Source organism: Cervus elaphus, chromosome 19, assembly GCF_910594005.1.
Source record: "Cervus elaphus chromosome 19, mCerEla1.1, whole genome shotgun sequence".
Classification (NCBI taxonomy): Eukaryota; Metazoa; Chordata; class Mammalia; order Artiodactyla; family Cervidae; genus Cervus; species Cervus elaphus.
Window position 1 is genome coordinate 35,740,154 of NC_057833.1, and position 20,406 is coordinate 35,760,559.

Here is a 20,406-nt window from a genome sequence, read left to right on the forward strand (position 1 = left end):
TAGCAAGGAGAGATAAGAAAGCCTTCCTCAGTGATCAGTGCAAAGAAATAGAGGAAAACAATAGAATGGAAAAGACTAGCGATCTCTTAAAAAAAATTAGAGATACCAAGGGAATATTTTATGCAAAGATGGGCTCAATAAAGGACAGAAACAGTATGGACCTAACAGAAGCAGAAGATATTAAGAGGTGGCAAGAATACACAGAAGAACTATACAAAAAAAGATCTTCACGACCCAGATAATCACTATGGTGTGATCACTCACCTAGAGCCAGACATCCTGGAATGTGAAGTCAAGGGGGCATCACTACAAACAAAGCTAGTGGAGGTGATGGAATTCCAGTTGAGCTATTTCAAATCCTAAAAGATGATGCTGTGAAAGTGCTGCACTCAATATGCCAGCAAATTTGGAATACTCAGCAGTGGCCACAGGACTGGAAAAGGTCAGTTTTCATCCCTATCCCAAAGAGAGGTAATGCCAAAGAATGCTCAAACTACCACACAATTGCATGCATCTCACATGCTAGTAAAGTAATGCTCAAAATTCTCCAAGCCAGGCTTCAGCAATATGTGAACTGTGAACTTCCAGATGTTCAAGCTGGATTTAGAAAAGGCAGAGGAACCAGAGATCAAATTGCCAACATCCGTTGGATCATAGGAAAAGCAAGAGAGTTCCAGAAAAACATCTATTTCTGCTTTATTGGCTATGCCAAAGCCTTTGACTATTGTGGATCACAACAAACTGTGGAAAATTCTGAAAAAGATGTGAATACCAGACCACCTGACCTGCCTCTTGAGAAACCTGTATGCAGGTCAGGAAGCAACAGTTAGAATTGGACATGGAACAACAGACTGGTTCAAAACAGGAAAAGGAGTACATCAGGCTGTATATTGTCACCCTGCTTATTTAACTTATATGCAGAGTACATCATGAAAAATGCTGGGCTGGATGAATCACAAGCTGGAATCAAGATTGCCAGGAAAAATATCAATAACCCCAGATATGCAGATGACACCACCCTTATGGCAGAATGTGAAAAACTAAAGAGCCTCTTGATGAAAGTGAAAGAGGAGAGTGAAAAAGTTGGCTTAAATCTCAACATTCAGAAAACTAAGATCATGGCATCCGGTTCCATCACTTCATGGCAAATAGATGGGGAAACAGTGGAAACAGTGGCTGACTTTATTTTTTTGGGCTCTAAAATCACTGCAGATAGTGACTGCAGTCATGAAATTAAAAGATGCTTACTCCTTGGAAGGAAAGTTATGACCAATCCAGACAGCACATTGAAAAGCAGAGACATTACTTTGCTAACAAAGGTCTATCTAGTCAAGGTTGTGGTTTTTCCAGTAGTCATGTATGGATGTGAGAGTTGGACTATAGAGAATGCTGAGCACCGAAGAGTTGGTGCTTTTGAACTGTGGTGTTGGAGAAGACTCTTGAGAGTCCCTTGGACTGCAAGGAGATCCAACCAGTCCATCCTAAAGATTAGTCCTGAATATTCATTGGAATGACTGATGTTGAAGCTGAAACTCCAATACTTTGGCCACCTGATGTGAAGAGCTGACTCATTTGAAGAGACCCTGATGCTGGGAAAGATTGAAGGCAGGAGGAGAAGGGGCCGACAGAGGATGAGGTGGTTGGATGGCATCACCAACTCAATGGACATGAGTTTGGGTAAACTCTGGGAGTTGGTGATAGACAGGGAGGCCTGGCATGCTGTGTGGTCCATGGGGTTGCAAAGAGTCAGACACGACTGAGTGACTGAACTGAACTGATAGCAGGTGCTATTTTTGAGCTCCTAGGCATTCTTTTTTTTTTTTTTTCGATTTGCAAAAGGAATATTTTATTTATTTTCTTTTTTTTTTCATGTATTTTTGTTAGTTGGATGCTGATTACTTTACAATATTGTAGTGGTTTTTGCCATACATTGATATGAATCAGCCATAGATTTACATGTGTTCCCCATCCTGATCCCCCCTCCCGCCTCCCTCTCCATCCCATCTCTCTGGGTCTTCCCAGTGTACCAGCCCTAAGCACTTGTCTCATGCATCCAACCTGGGCTGGTGATCTGTTTCACCCTTGATAGTATACTTGTTTCAATGCTATTCTCTCAGAACATCCCACCCTTGCCTTCTCCCACAGAGTCCAAAAGTCTGTTCTGTACATCTGTGTCTCTTTTTCTGTTTTGCATATAGGGTTATCATTACCATCTTTTTAAATTCCATATATGTGCGTTAGTATACTGTATTGGTCTTTATCTTTCTGGCTTACTTCACTCAATATAATGGGCTCCAGTTTCATCCATCTCATTAGAACTGATTCAAATGAATTCTTTTTAATGGCTGAGTAATACTCCATTGTGTATATGTACCACAGCTTCCTTATCCATTCATCTGCTGATGGGCATCTAGGTTGCTTCCATGTCCTGGCTATTATAAACAGTGCTGTGATGAACATTGGGGTGCACGTGTCTCTTTCAGATCTGGTTTCCTCAGTGTGTGTGCCCAGCAGTGGGATTGCTGGGTCATATGGCAGTTCTATTTCCAGTTTTTTAAGGAATCTCCACATTGTTCTCCATAGTGGCTGTACTAGTTTGCATTCCCACCAACAGTGTAAGAGGGTTCCCTTTTCTCCACACCTTCTCGAGCATTTATTGCTTGTAGACTTTTGGATAGCAGCCATCCTGACTGGCGTGTAATGGTACTTCATTGTGGTTTTGATTTGCATTTCTCTGATAATGAGTGATGTTGAGCCTCTTTTCATGTGTTTGTTAGCCATCTGTATGTCTTCTTTGGAGAAATGTCTGTTTAGTTCTTTGGCCCATTTTTTGATTGGGTCATTTATTTTTCTGGAATTCAGCTGCAGGAGTTGCTTGTATATTTTCGAGACCAATCCTTTATCTGTTGCTTCGTTTGCTATTATTTTCTCCCATTCTGAAGGCTGTCTTTTCACCTTGTGTATAGTTTCCTTTGTTGTGCAAAAGCTTTTAAGTTTCATTAGGTCCCATTTGTTTATTTTTGCTTTTATTTCCAATATTCAGGGAGGTGGGTCATAGAGGATCCTGCTGTGATTTATGTCTGATAGTGTTTTGCCTATGTTCTCCTCTAGGTGAGCTCCTAGGCATTCTAAATTGTGCTAAGCCTCATACCAATTCTGCAAAACAGGCTGTAGTATTCCTGTTTTAGAAGGAAACTGATGCTCAGAGAAGTTAAGTTGCTTACCCAAGATCATTGAGCAAGTAAGTGTGGGACAAAATCAAAACCGCACTCAGGTCTGACTGACTCCAAAGCTTCTGCTCCTACCCCAGGCGATGGGCCTCTCATTCATTCACTGCCTGTGACCTGCCCAACCCTGATTCTGGGGTCCCCTCAGTGCTGCCACCTGGGTACTAAGACTTAGTACCCAAGACTCTTAGTACTATGGAACCCATGGCCAGTGGATCCAGTAGAAAGGGATAAAAAATGGAAATGATGAAGACACTGTAAAAGACTGCCCACGAGCTGCCCTTTCCTCCCCTGCACAACCAGGGGCTTTGACTGAGGGATGTTCTCCAAGGCTTCTGGGTTCCAACAATTCTGGGTTCCTTCCAGGAGCCACAGGAGAGGCTGGGTGCATAGGGTGTGACCCCTGCTGCCAGAGCCCAGGGGAGACACTCGAGGGCTCACCCAGGGCAGATGCGATTTGCCTCTGAAGAAACTCTCCCTCCAGGGGTCTTGTGAGGAGATGGCGGGTGACTGAAGCCCCTTCGCCCACCCGTCCTGCAGGGCCGGCGGCAGAGGGGGCCCAGCACCAGTCATCATGTCAGCCCAGCAGCTGCTTCCTCTGAGGGATGGCCGAAATTTGTCCTCAGGGGTGGTCAAGGGCACGGCTGCTCCACTCCTCCCTAACAGCCTCCCAGCAAGACCGCCATCCCTCTGTCCTCACTGTCTGCTCCTGGTCTAAGGGACCCAGGCTGGATGACCGCCCTAAAGAGGCGTCTCTGGGGGCTCCTGTGGATGCCCCGCAGTCACGAGGGGGAGGGGCAGCGGGAGGCACCCCCCCTCCCCCCCCCCGAGCCAGGTTGTCCCCTGCCCTCCACCCCTTAGCCATTCCCCATATATTAGTAATCTTAGGCTGTGTAACAAATTTCCTACACCTTAGTAGCTTAAAACAACAAACATTTATCATCTGGACTTCTTTCTTTCCTTTTTTGTTTGTGGGGGTGGGACGCTGTGCCACATGCCTGGCTTGCATGATCTTAGTTTCCTGACCAGGTATTGAGACTGGGCCGCAGGAGTGAAAGAGCCACGTCCAAACCCCTGGACCACCAGGGAACTCCCATATTATCTGTTTCTGAGGGGCAGCTCAGCTAGGCTCTCTCCTGGCTCAAGGTCTGTCCTGAGTCCAGTAAAGCTGTTGGATGGCTGTGATATCTGAAGCCTTAGGACTGCAGGGCCACGTCAAAGACAGCTCGGCTCAGCATGTCTGTTGGCAGGAGGCCCCCATCTGGAAACTTTGTTCATTGCTAAAGGGAAGGTATTAATAAAATGGTACAGTAGCTTTGGAAAACAGATTGGCAGTTTTCTCAGAATGTTAAGTATAATGTTACTATGTGACCCAGAAATTTCATTCCTAGCTTTATACTCAAGAGCAATGAAAATATATGTTCACACAGAAACTTGCATGAAAATGTTTGTAGCAGCATTATTCCTAATAGCCAAAGGTGGAAATAATCTAAATGTTATTTTCATAAATTAGAATGCTTTTCAGCTATAAGAAGGAATGAAACATTGATACATGTTTCAACATACAGGAACCCTGAAAACATGCTAAGCCAAAGAAGCCAGACAGAAGACCACATACTATATTAATCCACTTATAAGAAATGTCAAGAAAAGGCAAACCTATAGAGGAAAAAAGTAGACTAGCAGTTGCCTAGGGCTGGGTGGAAATGGCAGTGACTGTAAATGGGCATAAGGTTTCTTTTGGGGGTGATGAAATTGTTCTACAATTAGATTTTGGTGAAGTTTGCACGACTCTGTAAGTATACTTAAAATCACTGAATTCTATAATAAATCAGGTGAATTTTATGGCATGTAAATAACATCACAGTAAAACTATTTTTAAAGGAATGAATGTGTCAATGCACCAATGATGAATCCACGATAACTTCTGAGTGAAAGAAGCCAGGCAAAAAAACAATGTCTGCTGTATGATTCCTTTTATATAAAGTTCTAGAACAGGCAAACTGCTCTATACTAACAGAAAGCAGGTCATTGGTTGCCTGTACAAGGTGGTAGAGGAACAGGATGGTTGAGAGGCAGAGATACCTAGGGGCAGGAGAAACTTTGGAGTAGGTAGTTTTATTATTAATACCTTGTTTGTGATGATGGTTTCACAGATGTATGCTGCTGCTGCTGCATAGTCACTTCAGTCGTGTCTGACTCTTTGTGACCCCATGGACCGTAGCCAGCCAGGCTCCTCTTATCCATGGGATTCTCCAGGCAAGAATACTGGAGTGGGTTGCCATTCCCCGCTACAGGGGATCTTCCCAATCCAGGGACTGAACCCAGGTCTCCTGCATCACAGGCAGATTCTTTACCACTGAGTAGATACATCTGTTAGTGAAGCCCTCACAGTTGTATACATTATGTCAAACTTATCAAATGGTACCTTTTAAGTATGTGCGGTTTATCGTATGCTGCATTTTACCTCAATAAGGCTTTTCATGATAATGCTATGATTTGGCATTGAAATGAAAAGTTATCTGTACAGAAAAGCAAGGAAACAGAGTGGTGGGACATAAATTTTATATTAGTGAAATAGATATTCATTAGAGGAAGAATGACCAGAATCTCATATTTTGCAAAGCAAAAACAAGTGCTGTAGGACACCTAAGTAAATGATGCTATAATAGACCTTGTCACTAAGACAATGTGTAAAAGTCACCAATATTACGCTAAGGAACGCAGATGAAGGGTAAGCACATGGCCCAATTTCTGAGGGTGAGGAAAAGAAATTTTAAAGCAAAGAAAAGTTGGTGTTACCGGACTCATAAAATATGAATGCCTATCATTAAGGCATGGTTTCATCTTTCCTTTGTTAGAGCCACCTAAGATAAAGATTTGTCTTACAGTTTATACTGTCTTAGACTTGATGACTTTTTGAGATAGAACAGGCCACAGTCCCTCTAAGAGCTCATTATGAGAGAAGAAGTCTGGTAGAGAACTGGGGGGACAGAACAGAGTGATGGGGCTTGGCAGTTCAGACCAGATCTTACTTTTTTAGGAAAATAAACCCTTGAGAGTCCTTGGCTCTGCCTCATCACCAAAATGTAAGTAAGGAACTTGTCATCTTTTGCCTCATGTGGAGCCTTTGAAAGTGCAGTCTTATCTCCTGTAGAGTCTGTTAGGGCTGGAGGTCAACTTAGAGGACATCTCCATCGCTCATTGTTTTTTCTGGCAAAAATCTCTGGCCTTGCACAGATCACACAGTGAGCTAGTAATACATTATTTCTAGATTTTTCAGAGTGACTCTAGCATTGTGAGATGCAGACCAAAAATGCTTAAATCCTAGAAGCATGGAGTTACATGGGTCCCTTGTCATAACTGCAGCAGTAGTGGGCAGAGCAGAAGCAGCACCAGCTGGAGAGACCACAGTGTCCTGTCCCAATGCTTGGAAGGTACTCAACATCTGGGAGCCTCACCTCAGTTTTCTCATCCACAGAGCGTCAATTTACTTCTTAGAGCTCCTTGCAAGAACTAAACAAGAGAGTGTATGTCAGAGGCTGCAAGCTCAAATGCCTTTGGGGCCAATCAAGTCAGTGGAGTCTGGCAGACTGGAGAGCACAGCCCCTTTCTATTTATTGATTGATTGATTTTTGGCTGCACTGGGTCTTTGTTGTGGCGTTCGGGCTTTTCACTGCTGTGTGGGCTTTCTCTAGTTGCTGCACTTGGGGCCTACTCTTCCTTGCAGTGCGCGGTCTTCTCATTGTGGGTGGCTTCTCCTCTTGCAGAGCACAGACTCTGGGAAGTGTGGGCTTCAGTAGTTGTAGCTCATGAGCTCTAGGGTATGGACTCTGTAGTTGTGGCACATGGGCTTGGTTGCCCCACAGCATAGTGGGCTCTTAGTTCCTGGACCAAGGATCAAACTCATGTCAACTGCACTGGCAGGTGGATTTTTAATCACTGGACCACTCAAACCTTTTCTAAAGAGAAGTTTCCTTACTCTGTACTGACCAGTTGTTATGTAGAAATATGGGCCCAATGTTGCCAATTTTTTAAAATGTTGCACAGTCCAAAGAAAGATAACTATGGTTTTTATCATTCAAACTGTGATGTGTGAAAGGTCCAGGAAGTGATCAATATGGTATGGTAATAGTTGAGTGGCAGCTTCTCAGGAACCCCTTCCCCCACTCTATACATTATTCCTGGCAGGCAATGAAGCAGCAACATTCCTTGAGTGTTCATATGTGTGCTGGCTCTGTGCAAGGTGCCCTAGATGCAAAGACCAGCAGAGAAACAGCCCCTATTGCAACCTTCCTTTGAAATCAGGGAAGTTGGTGACAATGCTGCAGCCTAGTCTAACCCACCATGTCTCCAGCCTTGGTTCCTAGTGAGAATTCTAACCACCTTCTGGGATGACATATTCTCTAAAATCATCCAGAAATAACACTGCTAGAACCTAATTTCTAGTTCCCATCTGAACTGCCGCACGTCTTACCTAGATTTTTTAAATGCCTTATTGGTTTGCACTTAACCACTAAGGATTTTTATTTGTTTTATATTGCACTGAGTCTCAGTCTACATTATTTCAAGATATAAGAAGTTTTAGAAAATCATCTAGGCTTCCTATGAGTGAGTGAGTGAGTGAGTGAAGTCGCTCAGTCGTGTCCGACTCTTTGCGACCCCATGGACTGTAGCCTACCAGGCTCTTCTGTCCGTGGGATTCTCCAGGCAAGAATACTGGAGTGGGTTGCCATTTCCTTCTCCAGGAGATCTTCCTGACCCAGGGATCGAACCCAGGTCTCCCGCATTGCAGGCAGACGCTTTAACCTCTGAGCCACCAGGGAAGCCCAGGCTTCCTATAGGTCACTGATTTTAAAGGTTCTGGCTTATATCCTGCTTTACCACCCACCAATATCACCACTGATGGTCTCATTTTCACCAGATACCCATGTGTCTGAGTGTTACTATTTCCATTTACACAGGGAATGTAGATAATCATCTGAGAGGCTGTCCCCAAAGCCCCCTGGGCTCATGTGACCAGGCAGTTGGGAAAGTCAGCCCCTAACCCACCTTTATGAGACCACACGGGGCAGGGTCAGAAAGACTAAAGATTTGGAGAAATCTCAACAGGGCTTCCCAGGTGGCTCAGTGGTAAAGAATCCACCTGCCAATGTAGGAGACGCAGAGATGTAAGTTCAATCCCTGGGTCGGCAAGATCCCCTGGAGAAGGAAATGGCAGAGAATCCTCATGGACAGAGGAGCCTGGAGGGCTACAGTTCATGGGGTCACAAAGAGTCGGACACAACTTGAGCATGCACACACACACTGAGCAAGTGCACACACAACACAATGTTTCCTGGGTTCACAAAAAAGTTGCTTTCAGCAGTCACTAACTACAAATTGCCACTGTGAATGTAGCAGACTTGAATTTGCAACAGCTTGGGTATGTAACATTGGTGAATCTGTGTCATTTCTGAACTTGTCTTTGCTCTACCATCTTCATCTGGTCACAGACAAAGTTCTTACAGTGACCTTGAGACCCCTTACCATCGCTCAGAATTCACTCCAATCACCAAGACCTTCCTACTGCCCTTTGAATACACTGAGCCTCCTGCCTTAGGGCCCTTGCACTGGCTATTCCCTCTACCTGGAATATGCTTCCCCAGATACTCTTTCACTCAAGTTACTTTATCAGAAAGAGCATCTATTCACCCTGTTTAAAGTAGCATGCCTACCTTGTTGTTGTTTAGTCTCTAAGTCATGTCCAACTCTTTGCGACCCCAAGGACTGCAGCATGGCCAGATTTCCCTGTCCATCACTATTTCTTGGAGTTTGCTCAAATTCACATCCATTGAGTTGGCGATGTTATCTAACCATGCATACTCTGAACCCTGCTTTACTCCTTTTCAAGTGTCTATATATTGCTTAACATTGTATTAAATACTTGCTTGTTGTTGTAACATTCTCAACTGGGATGATAGCTCATGAGAGCAGGGACTATTGTTTTGTTTGTGGATATGGAGCCCTGGTACCTAGAATCCTGTCTGGCACAAATCAAGTACTCAATCAATATTCATTGCACTGTTTCACAAAGACTCACTCCTTACTAATGTCTAAGTCTCAGACAGAACAATGTGTAATGTATTGTTTTTCTTTCAGGCTTCTAGAGTGACCTTTTTTGGGAATGTAACATTCTACTAGGATGCAGTTTGATAATTAAAAATCCAGCATTTCTACCTAGACAAATTTGTCACTGTCCCCAAACTATTTATGACTCTGTCCATATTTCTGGGAAATTACTCAATAAATGTTCCTATTACTATATTTTTATTGTGAAAGAATAGAATTTCACCCACAAAAATTCTGTTTGTCTAAGGTCAGAGTCATAGCTTTCTTTGTGCAGTCAGATTTTTCCCTCTGGTTTCTGCTGCAAGTGTTTAAGATTTGCAACCTCCATTCCCCTCTCCCCTGCTCTGTCTTTGCCCAGGTCTTCACCCTCCACCTTTGTATTTTCAAGTGTGACTTGGTGTGACTTGTGACCCACTGGGCAGACTATCAGGGATGGGGCATGCATGGCTATCAAGGTCATGAGTGTCATTCAGGAATCAATAACAAAGGAGACAGCCGAGCAGGTAAGAAGAAAAGGAAAATCCCCAGATGCCAGACACAAATGTGGGAGTGAAAACTAGAGTGATTAGTAATCAGGCAGCCTGGGCAGTCTGGGGGCGGGTGAGACCTGATTCAAATTAGTCCCCATCACCAAGAGTCTTGAATGTGACAGCATACAGAAAGAGAAAGTGTGGCATGAGCCCACTGGAAGAGGGGATGGGGACTGAGACCTTACATAAAGGCCACAGCTCCAGTGAAAGGGAGGCTGGTCCATCAGAGGCCACACCCCAGCAGAGCACAAGGAGCAGAAAGACAAGCCAAGGAGCGCTGGGCATATGCCAGGCCCTGGCCAAGCTCCCCAGGCATAAGATTACCAATTAGATCCAGTAGGAAAATTGGAGGATTCGGCAGTGAAGTTAAGGTCAAGACCCCATTTTGACTCTCAGCTGGTGAACTGCCTCTTGGATCCATGACCCAGGATTGACTCCAGAACACATACAACCCGTGGAATGGGACTGTGTTTCCCAAGGTTTTCCACTCAGAATCCATAAGACTGAGAAGTGAGAACTTCTGTCTCTAAGGAGGCCCAGAAAGAATGGTCTAAAGCCATTCATGTGACTGCACATTTCTTTAAAGCCCCAGGTTTTCCTTTCTGATTGCATAGTATCTTTGTATTGAAATCCAAAAGAAACTAAATGATGACAAGTTTTCCAGGGCTCGAGAGTCACCGCTCTCTGGCTTATGTTCCCAGTTTCACGTGCTCATTTTTGAGAAGCACAAAGGTTGGTTAAGGCTTCAGAGACTACACGGAGATGTTGGTGGAGGCAGGGCTGAGAAGTTAGACCAGAAACCAGAAACCTAGAAGGAGGCCTCCTGCAGGAAGGCTTCAAGTCAGACAGGATGACAGTCACACAGATTGGTAAACGCTGGCTCCCAGAGGCAATGAGGCACTAGGGAGGAAAAAGCTGTCTACTTTTGCCATTCTGTAAACCAAATCTGATTAATTTTAGCATGTGAGTTTATTTAAGCCCCCTGGAATCAACTGAAATGTTTCAAATTTCCCCTCCTAAATTAATTTCTATTCAGATACCGCTTATTCATATCAACCAAAAAAAAAATTCAGCTAATAATTCTATATAAAATATTCTTATTTACTCCACACATACACCATACATACTAATAAATAAAAACTTTATTTGATTTTTACCTACAAATGGTATCTTTAGTTTGATCACTTAAAAAAAATACATCTTCATGAATCAAAATGCTTGAAGGATTTGGTTAACTAAGGATTTTGTTAATATTTTTATCTAAAAATATGAAAATATGACCTGTCAAAATTAGTTTTGTAGTAGCCATGTTTAAAATATTTATAGATTTCCATGAAAGTTGACTCCTCAAATGAGGAGATCTCATACAACACCCAGATCAGATACTAAGGGGAAAAAGGCTTTTGCAACCCCAAGTTAGGACTTTACATAAGAAATTCTAGTGGTGTTTACCCACTTTGAAAATTTTACTGAGTATTTTTCTTTTTCAAAATCAAGTAGGATAAGTAAATAACAACAGTACCTCAAGGACTTTCATAAATAGCAAAGCTCTATTTTCACAGCTATAAGCAAATATTTGCACTTCCCTGAGAGCACAGCTTCTTTGAGTTCAAGAGCTCTGTGTGTGGTGGGGGCGGAGGGGGGAGGGGGGCGGTGTTTCCTGAGGCCAATGCATGCAGAACATGATGAAAGCTAAGAAGAGAATATTTATCTGTTGATGTTTGGGTGAGCTAAGCTTCATTTCAGATCAGCCTTGGCAACTGGGGCCCTTTAACCTCCCTGACAGATTCCACCTCATCAGAGCCTCTGGGCCTCTCTCTCTTGGTCCAGCAAGACAAGAGACCTAGCCAAGCACCCCAGAGGCCCCACAGCAAACAGGTCTTACTGCTGGTCTTGCTCTAATTTTGCCTCACTTCTAAGAAGTGGGTTCCTTATGCTCCTCTCCCCCTTCTTGAGAATGGAGTCATGCTCCCAAACTCCAGGGCCCCTGGCATCACTTTCTAGACTTGTGTCCAAACCTGACTTCCTCCTCCTCCTACCTCATCCTCTTCCTTCCAGTCAAGGGTTCTCTATCCACTCATGGGAACTGACTCAAGATCCAGTAGGCTGTACCAGGACATTCTGCCTGAGTCCTAGGGCCCTTTGTCTCTGACTCATCTGGCACCAACCTGCCTCGTCCCCCTGCTGGCAGTATGGCTTATGACAGTTAACTTCCTGTGAATTAGGTTTTTGTTTTTTCATCTAAAAACGGAAATTAGATTTTAAGAGCTTCCATCCCTAGCTAGGGCCTAGAAATTTAAATCCTGATGATACAGAGTTTCCCCAAAATGACTTGAACTTTTTTTTATATCCCTAAAAGTTACAGACTGGCAGCTTCAAGTGCAGAAATCTGGATGTTCTTAGTAGGTGTATCTGTCTGCCAACCCATTATTGACAGCCAGGTTTATAACACAGAGATCCTAAGTCCTCACTTTCCCAGCATAGGGTTGACCTGTTGAAAATTTGGGCTCAAAATTTGCCAATTGCTCTCATCAAAGGACAACCAGGACAAGGAACACATTCTTTCTGAGGGGAGGCTCTCTGTGTTGCCAATGATGCTGTCATTGAACTTTGAAATTTCTTTCCTGAAATTGTCTTTGAAATACGACTGATTCCTCCCAGAGCTCATAAGTGGTTTCTGAAGGCAATCCCAAGGAAAGACAAACATGTAAACAATGGCTGTATCATTGATCTAAAAGCACAGCTTCCCAAGGAGATCACTTGGAAGGGCAAGAAAGACCTGAATGCAACCTCATAACTTCATGTACATCTTTTCTCTAGCTTGATGAAAAGAAAAATTATAATATTGACAAGTGGCCCATTTACCTACTTATTGAGTATTTCTAGGGTGGAGATTTGTCTTGCTTTTTGGAGTCCCCAAGGCTTGCCAAACATAAAAATTTCCAGGAATGTTTGCTGAGTTGAAGTAGTTTAAATTGTTTCATTTGAGAGCTTCATTAAGGTTATCAGTGTTCATGGGTAAGTGAGGTATGAGTACTAAATTTCCACAAATATGTTTGTATTTTCCCACCTCACTTTTCACAGCAGGGAGCTAAAGTGTCATACCTGACTCTAAGACACAGAGCTTCTCAAACATCAACATGCATTTATATTTATCCTCAATGATCTATGCATAAATAGAATTTTCAGTTGTAATTTTCCGAGTCTGTTTTATCTGCTTTGAGGTGTAGCTTCTTCTAACCATAACTTTTCTATGAAAGTTAAATTCACTATCAACTAATACCTCTATCTTCCCAAACTGCTGAGATGTACAAGCACAAAATGGCACATCTGACATGAAATAAAATTCTATAAAGAGAGTTGAAATCATATGACGAAAATAAAGGACATTAGGTAATGCAGTTACTATGTCGTTACCATTATTGTTGCTTTTTAAGTACAGCATCTGAAATAGGATATCTTAATCTGTTTCCCCAACTCAGGGATTAGAATGAATTTCCAGTGAGCTCATTTGAAAGCTCTATCTCTGAGAGTAAAGAACAGACTCTGTTCTTTGAGTCAAAACTGCGCCAACCTGATCCAAAAACCAAATAAGAGGGATTAAAAGGATCCTAAAAACGAAGCTTACAGGCAGGTGGAGTCACAGGGACATAGACTCAAATCACTGTCTAAAAATTAGAACGTATACTGTCAAGAAGAGCCAGTCATTCCTCAGCGGCCAGCAATGTAAGGATGTTTACACACACAAAAAAAACAAAAAACAAAACAGTACTCTGAGTCTCTGGAAAACCCTTTTCTACATTGCAATACAACTGTTGGACATTAAAAGGCTAGGGCACTGGACTGTGCTGAAGGTACAATTCTGTCCGGCAATGACAGTTCCAGGCTACGATGGGCCTCCTGTGATCATAAAAAATAGAGGCTTTTGATGAGGAGCACAAAAGTTTTTTACATGTTTCAGAGCAAACAGTTCTTCCCAGACCCATGTCCCTAGAACTGTCAGATGGAACAACCTATGATACACTCTTGACAAGGGGCCCAAGGTTACCACACCAAAGATCCCATGTGGTTTAAATATAAGGAAAAGAAGAAGAAAGAAGAAACAAAACAAAACAAAAAACCTTTATTTCCCTGCCTTGCTGAGTGACTCCTCTAGCTAACCTGTCAGACCAAAAGATGAGCTGTTTTGCTTTTTGTTTTCTTGCTCTGAGATAGAAGCCTGACAGAACCTACACTGACTTCGAGATGGAAAGATCTGGGTTTAAACTCCTGGTTTAGCTCCTCAGAATTTGACTGACCTAGGGCAATCACTTAGCCTCTCTTAAGCTCGGTTTCCTCATCTGTCAAATGGGAGTTTTAATATCCAGTAATCAGGTCATCAGGACAGTGAAAGGCATTGGTGTACAAAAGCGCCTGGTATAGAACCTGGCAGGGGACAGGTGTGTCTTGCATGTTAAGTATTACTCTTCTTTCCTCCTGAGGTAGGTCTCGCAACCATTCCTGGCTGGTCTCAAGTGTCCCAAAGCTGTGACTTCCGAGGAGCCCCCAGGGGGAGCCGCGGTGAGCCCCTGGTCCAGCCCCGCCGGTGTCCAAAGTAGGATCGAAGGGCAGGGCTGAGGGAGGCGGGCTCCCCGCGTGATTCCGCCCTCCGCGCACCCGCGGTCAGACCGACACGGCTCCGGGCACGATCCTCCGAATGTGGGTGTACGACTTCCTGATGGTGACGCTGCCGTGGTGGGACACTCCCCGGGGCAGGACGCATTCCTCCGTCAGTTTCTGGGCCTCGGGGTCCCAGCACAGCACCGTGGCGATGACCTCGTTCTTCTCGTCCCGCCCCCCAGTGATGTAGAGCCGGTTGTTGCAGGGCGCGATGCCGCAGCTGGCCCTCTCGTGGCTGAGCTGGGTCACCAGGCACCAGCTGTCCTCCAGGGGGCTGTAAGCGTACAGCGCTCTCATGGCCCCTCCTGAAGAGGAAACACCGTGAGCGTTTCACTATTTTTCTGGTTTTCTCCCCATTAACCACTAAACTACTACTGGTTAGGTCAAGTCTACCACCTTGCCAAAAGAAAGAGCAAATTCATGGCTCTCAAGAAAGCCAGGATGGGTAACTAGGGGCGGGAAGTCTCATGCTGGAAATAGTTCACAGCCCTTGAAACTCTGCGGCCAGGTGCTAATCAGGTTCTAAAGGACACCTGACTTCCCATGACTGCCAAAGTGTACCCTAAGACTGCTTTCTGGAGGAAATACCAGGTGGTGCCTCAGGCAGGCCTGGCTCATAAACCCGGCTCTGTCACTTTGGGATCTGTAACCACGAGCACCAAGACCATGGTGGTTATGAGAAAACAGAGGGATCACGCACATAAAGCACCTGGCGGAAAGCCTGGTACAAAGAAGTCTTGTATTGATATACATGACAGTGACTAAAGGTGGGGGCATCTCTAAACTGAGCATGACGGGGAACACCAGCTCTAGTAACCCATCTTGAGATCAGACCTTTGAGGCAAAGTCATGAGTCTGACCATTAAAAACACAGGAAACCAAAAAATAAATAAATAAAGGAAAAGGAAAAAAAAAAAAAGAAAGAAATTCCCATTAAAAAAAAAAAAAACACAGGAAACCTGAAGCAAGGGAGAAAAGGGATTTTGCCTTAATCTGTTCCCATATTTTGTATTCAGGGAGCCTTCTCTGGTTAGCTCTTACTTGCTGAGTTATTTATTTTTGGTATTTCCTTAATCAGTAGTTCTCAGCCCTGGCTATACTTTAAAATCACCTGCACGTTAAAAACACCTAGCACTGTGGCCAGCATCCTCCTCATTCTGATATTATTGGTCTGGACAAGCCCCAGGTACCCATGTTTTTGTAAAAAAAAAAAAAAAAAAACTCCACAATGAGTAGTCAGGGTTGAGATCTATCATCCTTAACAATTACGTGCCCACTGTGGTCTGGCTGGTCAGGCTTTCCTTCTGGCTAAATGCAACCTTTCAGAGCCCTCAAAGCAAGTGGGAGAATAAAATTTCCATGAACACAAAGTAAGAAATAATAGTAGCTGCCATTTACTGGGCACTTATACTGTGCATATTCAATTTCTGTGCAATTGCTAATGCTTACAATACACTTTGTTCCCATAGCAACTTCTGGCTCCCCCTTCCCAGGGCCCCATTGTCTATCTGCTCTGCGTGTCTCCTAAATGTGGGCTGTTCCTGTCTCCAGGACTGAGAGATAAATTCCACCAAGGCTTGGACCAATCTCATCTTCTCTTCTGTTTCAACCCCACCCACATTATACCATTTGCTTACTTACCAACTACATAGATACGGTCCCGGAAACTCACTGCATTGATGCATTTAGCCTCTACTGGCATGGCCGACTTTAAATTCCACTTATTGGTTGAAGGATCATAACACTGAGTCTTGTCCGTTGCCAGTTTCCCATTGGGCCCTCCGCCAATCACATAGAGCTTCTTCTTATGGCTGGTGGCTGCGAAGGAACTGACGTGGATAAGGAGGGGTGCAGCCTGCGGGGACACACAGGCACCAGGAGAAGCTCTCAGTCACACTGCCCAGATTGTTGCAGTGGTTCACAGGACACAGGCCAGGAGTCAGGGAACACAAGCCCAGGCATCCTTAGCCTGAAATCATAAGGCCTGTGAGCTTGACTCCCTTGAGATACAGAGAAGATCAAAGCATACATTTCCCACCCTCCCCCCTGGCTCTGGTTCCTAGTCTATTTCTCCTTGAGTCCAGCTCTCAGGGGAGATGGGGTGTAGACAGCAATAAGTGTATATGAGATGAAACCAGCCAATGTTGGAGGAGATTGCTTTCTCAAAAACATATATTCATATTTATTCATGTGTTCCTTCATTCAAAAAGTATTTACTGAGTGCCTACTATGTCCCAGGCATTGTCCTTAGCACTTATAGCTAGGAAGAATTGCTGGTATACGGGTTCCAGGTGTTGTCTATAGGCAGAACTGGTTCATTTTGCATAATTGAAACTTTATGCCCAATGATGAACAATGCTTTGCCTTTTCTTGAGTATGATATGTACCTGAGATTGTATTGCTAAAGTCTTGTATGAAGATATACACATGGTTCATTGTTAATAGGCACATGAATAAGGGCTGACTCCTAAATACTACCAAATAACTCTGGGTTTCAACAAACAGTGTAGTCAAGGGATCCCTGTGTGCCCAGTGTGGAGAAGACAAGGGCAGATGGTGTCCTAGGAGACAGAGATTCTAGACCAAGACATGCAGACCAAGATAGGATTAAGCCTGCACTCCACATCTGAGGTACTGGCCAGGATAGGACAGGTGCCCACACAGAGTTCCCCCACCTGGAAGAAAGTCATTTCTGTGACCTGACCAGAAATGCTGAATCTATGGTACCACCAAAAATACTCTCAGTGGGAGGAGAAAGATCAGAAAGCCATATACCTACGTTGGCAGATACCTTTTTTTTTTTTAAGTTTTGAAGCAACCATACAGAGTTACTCATAGAAATAACCTATACCTCTGACCAGCAGTTGTGGAAGGGGTCATAGGTCTCCACGTTGTTGATCCTCTGCAAGCCGTCGAACCCTCCAAGCACATAGACCTTGCCCCCCAGCACCACCATCTTGTGCCTCCAGCGGCCTATGTTCAAATACTCAATTTGAATCCATTTGTTTATTGAAGAATTATATTTCCAAACATCGTGCTGTGTTTCTTTACCACCTGGAAGACATATAAAGCATTTAAGAAACCACAAGATGTGTAACAAGTACAGCTTCTCCTATAATTTCCCACAGGCCTGTAAGTGTTACATCCCCAAACCAACACCAACCCCCACTCCACCAACCCACCCAGGCAAAAGAACCCTTGAAGTTGTGTGCGGTGCGGCTGGGGAGACAGAGCCAACACAGGGAAACAGGGAGACACCGTGTAAGGCTGTGCCACGTGTCACCTCTGTGCTGCGAGAGTTTGGAGAAGAGGCTCCATGAGCTAAGTCCAGAGACGGCTTCAGGGAAGTGGTACCCAGGTCTGCCTAGGTAAGTGGGCACCAGCAAGAGCGTGCTGTCAGTGTTTGTATGGCCCAGGAGCAAGAGGTCAGGCAGGACAGGTGAGGTTGAACGATTGTGGGTGGGAATAGTAGGGTCTTATGTGCTCAATCAGTCATATCTGACTCTTTGCGACCCCATGGACTGCAGCCCACCAGGCTCCTCTGTCCATGGGATTCTCCAGGCAAGTGTACTGGAGTGGGTTACCATTTCCTACTCCAGGGGATCTTCCCAACCCAGGGATTTAACCCATGTCTCTTGCATCTCCTGCATTGCAAATGTGTTCTTTACCACTGAGCCACCTGGAAAGTCTGGTAGGGCCTTGACCAGCATCAAAATAGAAAGCAGCTTAAGTTCTATGTTTGCTTGTTTATTAATATTTAAACAAATACAAGCCTGGAGAAATCACCATGAAATCTTAGAAAATTCTTTGGTTCATATCTCTGATCCATATAAAAACATAAGTGAGGTTTGTCCTACTTTGAAATTATTTCTGTTGGAACTGAATGAGATGCTCACAAGAGAGTGATGAGCTGGTAAAAAAAAATTTCAAAACAATTCAATAAACAGAAAATACAGATTTCAGTTAGGGAGAGAGACCAAGACAAAGGAGAACTGACTTTTTTGGTGACTTTAATAAAATATTTTAATGACTTTGTATTTCCTTTTTCCCCATCAGCACAGAGTACTACTAATGATTAATACTTAAAAGATGTAGCTTTCAGACTTTCAACTGTGCACTAGTGTGGAATTATCACTGATGAGGCTCTGTGTCATGAGTGTTTCTCAAGGGTGGAGCCCCGAGGTAGGATTCCTAGGTCAGGGACGTGCCCACCTTAATTTTCATAGGTGCTGCCAAAGAGCCTTTAAAGCTGTCCTGGTTGGCCTTTCCTCATACCCCACCCACAGCAGATATCAGGAGGGTTTTTTTGGTTGGTTTGTTTGCTTTACATCCTGATAGAGAAAAATGATGTCATAGTTTGGTTTTTCCCTGCTACTAGGGAGATTGAGCTTCTTCCTCTTCTGTGAGCTTTTTGTTCGTATAGTTTAACCATTCTTGGGGAGTGGGATTGTGCACCTTTTAGAGTTCTCTATTCAAAACACTGTGATATTGATCCCATTCAGGTAGTATCCAAAATTATAAAATACTATACACTTCCAAAGAAATGTATGCAAACTTCATTAAAAGGAGGAGAAAACCTACAACTTTTACTTCAGGATGTAAAAGAAGATCTGATTAACTGGGCAGGCGTATCGTGTACACAGATGAGAAGACAGGTTATTGCAAAGATGTCAACCCTTCCCAAGTTAACCTCTATGTTGGGTGTCTTCAGGGCTTTTCATGGATTTCAGGACGTGAAGTGACCATTCTAAACTTCATTTGGAAGAGTAGTTTGGGGAACATTTCTAAGAAACATTTGAAAAAGAAGGAGTGAGAGAGCTTTCCCTGGCAAATACCAAAATAAATAAATATCAAAATACCAAAAAGCTATGATAATAAAGACAATGTGCTACCAGCATAAGATGAGACAAACTGATCAATTAAAAGCAAGGTACAGAAATAGACTAAAAGATATAGAGATTATCAAAAATGGCATTAGAACAACTGGCTATTTGTTTAGAGAAAAATTAAGTTAGATCCCTATTTCACATTACACTTAAAATTTACATGTAAATGCTATAGAAGTAACTGGAGAATATATGATAGAAGATGTTAAAGATCTTGGGGGTGGTGAGGGGCTTTCTAAGCATGACAAGAAACCTAGAATCATATAGAAAAGAAAGTTAGTATTTAAAATATAAAAAGTTAAAAGACAATCACTATCTGAGAGAAAGTATTTACAATACAAATAGCTTCCCTGGTGACTTAGACAGTAAAGAATCTGCCTGCAATGCAGGAGACCCAGGTTCCATCGATCCCTGGGTTGGGAAGATGCCCTGGAGAAGGGAATGGCAAACCACTCTGGTGTTCTTGAAATCCCATAGACAGAGGAGCCTGGCGGGCTACAGACCATGGAGTTGCAGAGAGTCAGACATGACTGAATGATTAACACTTTCACTTCCATACATTAAGAACTCCAAAAATTAATAAGAAAGAGACAACCAACCAACAGAAAAACAAAGGATAGGAACAGCTCATTTTAAAAAATCATACATTTAACTGATAAATAGATGAAAATATATTCAATCTCACTAACTTAGGGTGTAAATTTAAGCATTCAAGTCTATTAAAATGTAATTGATAATAAAAAATGTTAACAAGGATGTAGAAAATTGGCACTATCATTCATGATTGGTTGAACTGTAAATTGGTACAAACTTTCTGGAAGACAATTTAACAATATCTACAAAAATTCTAAATTTACACATCTTATGACCACTTCCAGGAATCTTTCCATATAGCAGCACAAGTTCATAAATATATATGCATGAAAATGTCTGTTGTGGCCTTTCTTTCAGGGGGAAAATAGACATTGAAAAAAATTCATTCATTCAACAGAC

The 20,406-nt window shown here is 43.3% G+C and overlaps 1 protein-coding gene across 5 annotated transcripts in view; it reads right to left on the bottom strand.

Moving 5' to 3' along the window:
* Positions 1–10,945: 10,945 nt before the first annotated feature.
* KLHL6 (kelch like family member 6) overlaps positions 10,946–20,406 on the bottom strand; it is a 73,479-nt gene continuing 64,018 nt past the window's right edge. For all 5 annotated transcript variants that reach the window (XM_043873620.1, XM_043873619.1, XM_043873617.1 and 2 more), the window contains 3 exons: positions 17,379–17,581; positions 16,169–16,382; positions 10,946–14,832 (listed from right to left, as the gene is read on the bottom strand). In XM_043873620.1, the coding sequence (XP_043729555.1) occupies positions 14,531–14,832; positions 16,169–16,382; positions 17,379–17,581 (719 nt within the window). In that variant the 3' untranslated portion in view covers positions 10,946–14,530. The remainder of the gene's footprint in view (positions 14,833–16,168; positions 16,383–17,378; positions 17,582–20,406) is intronic.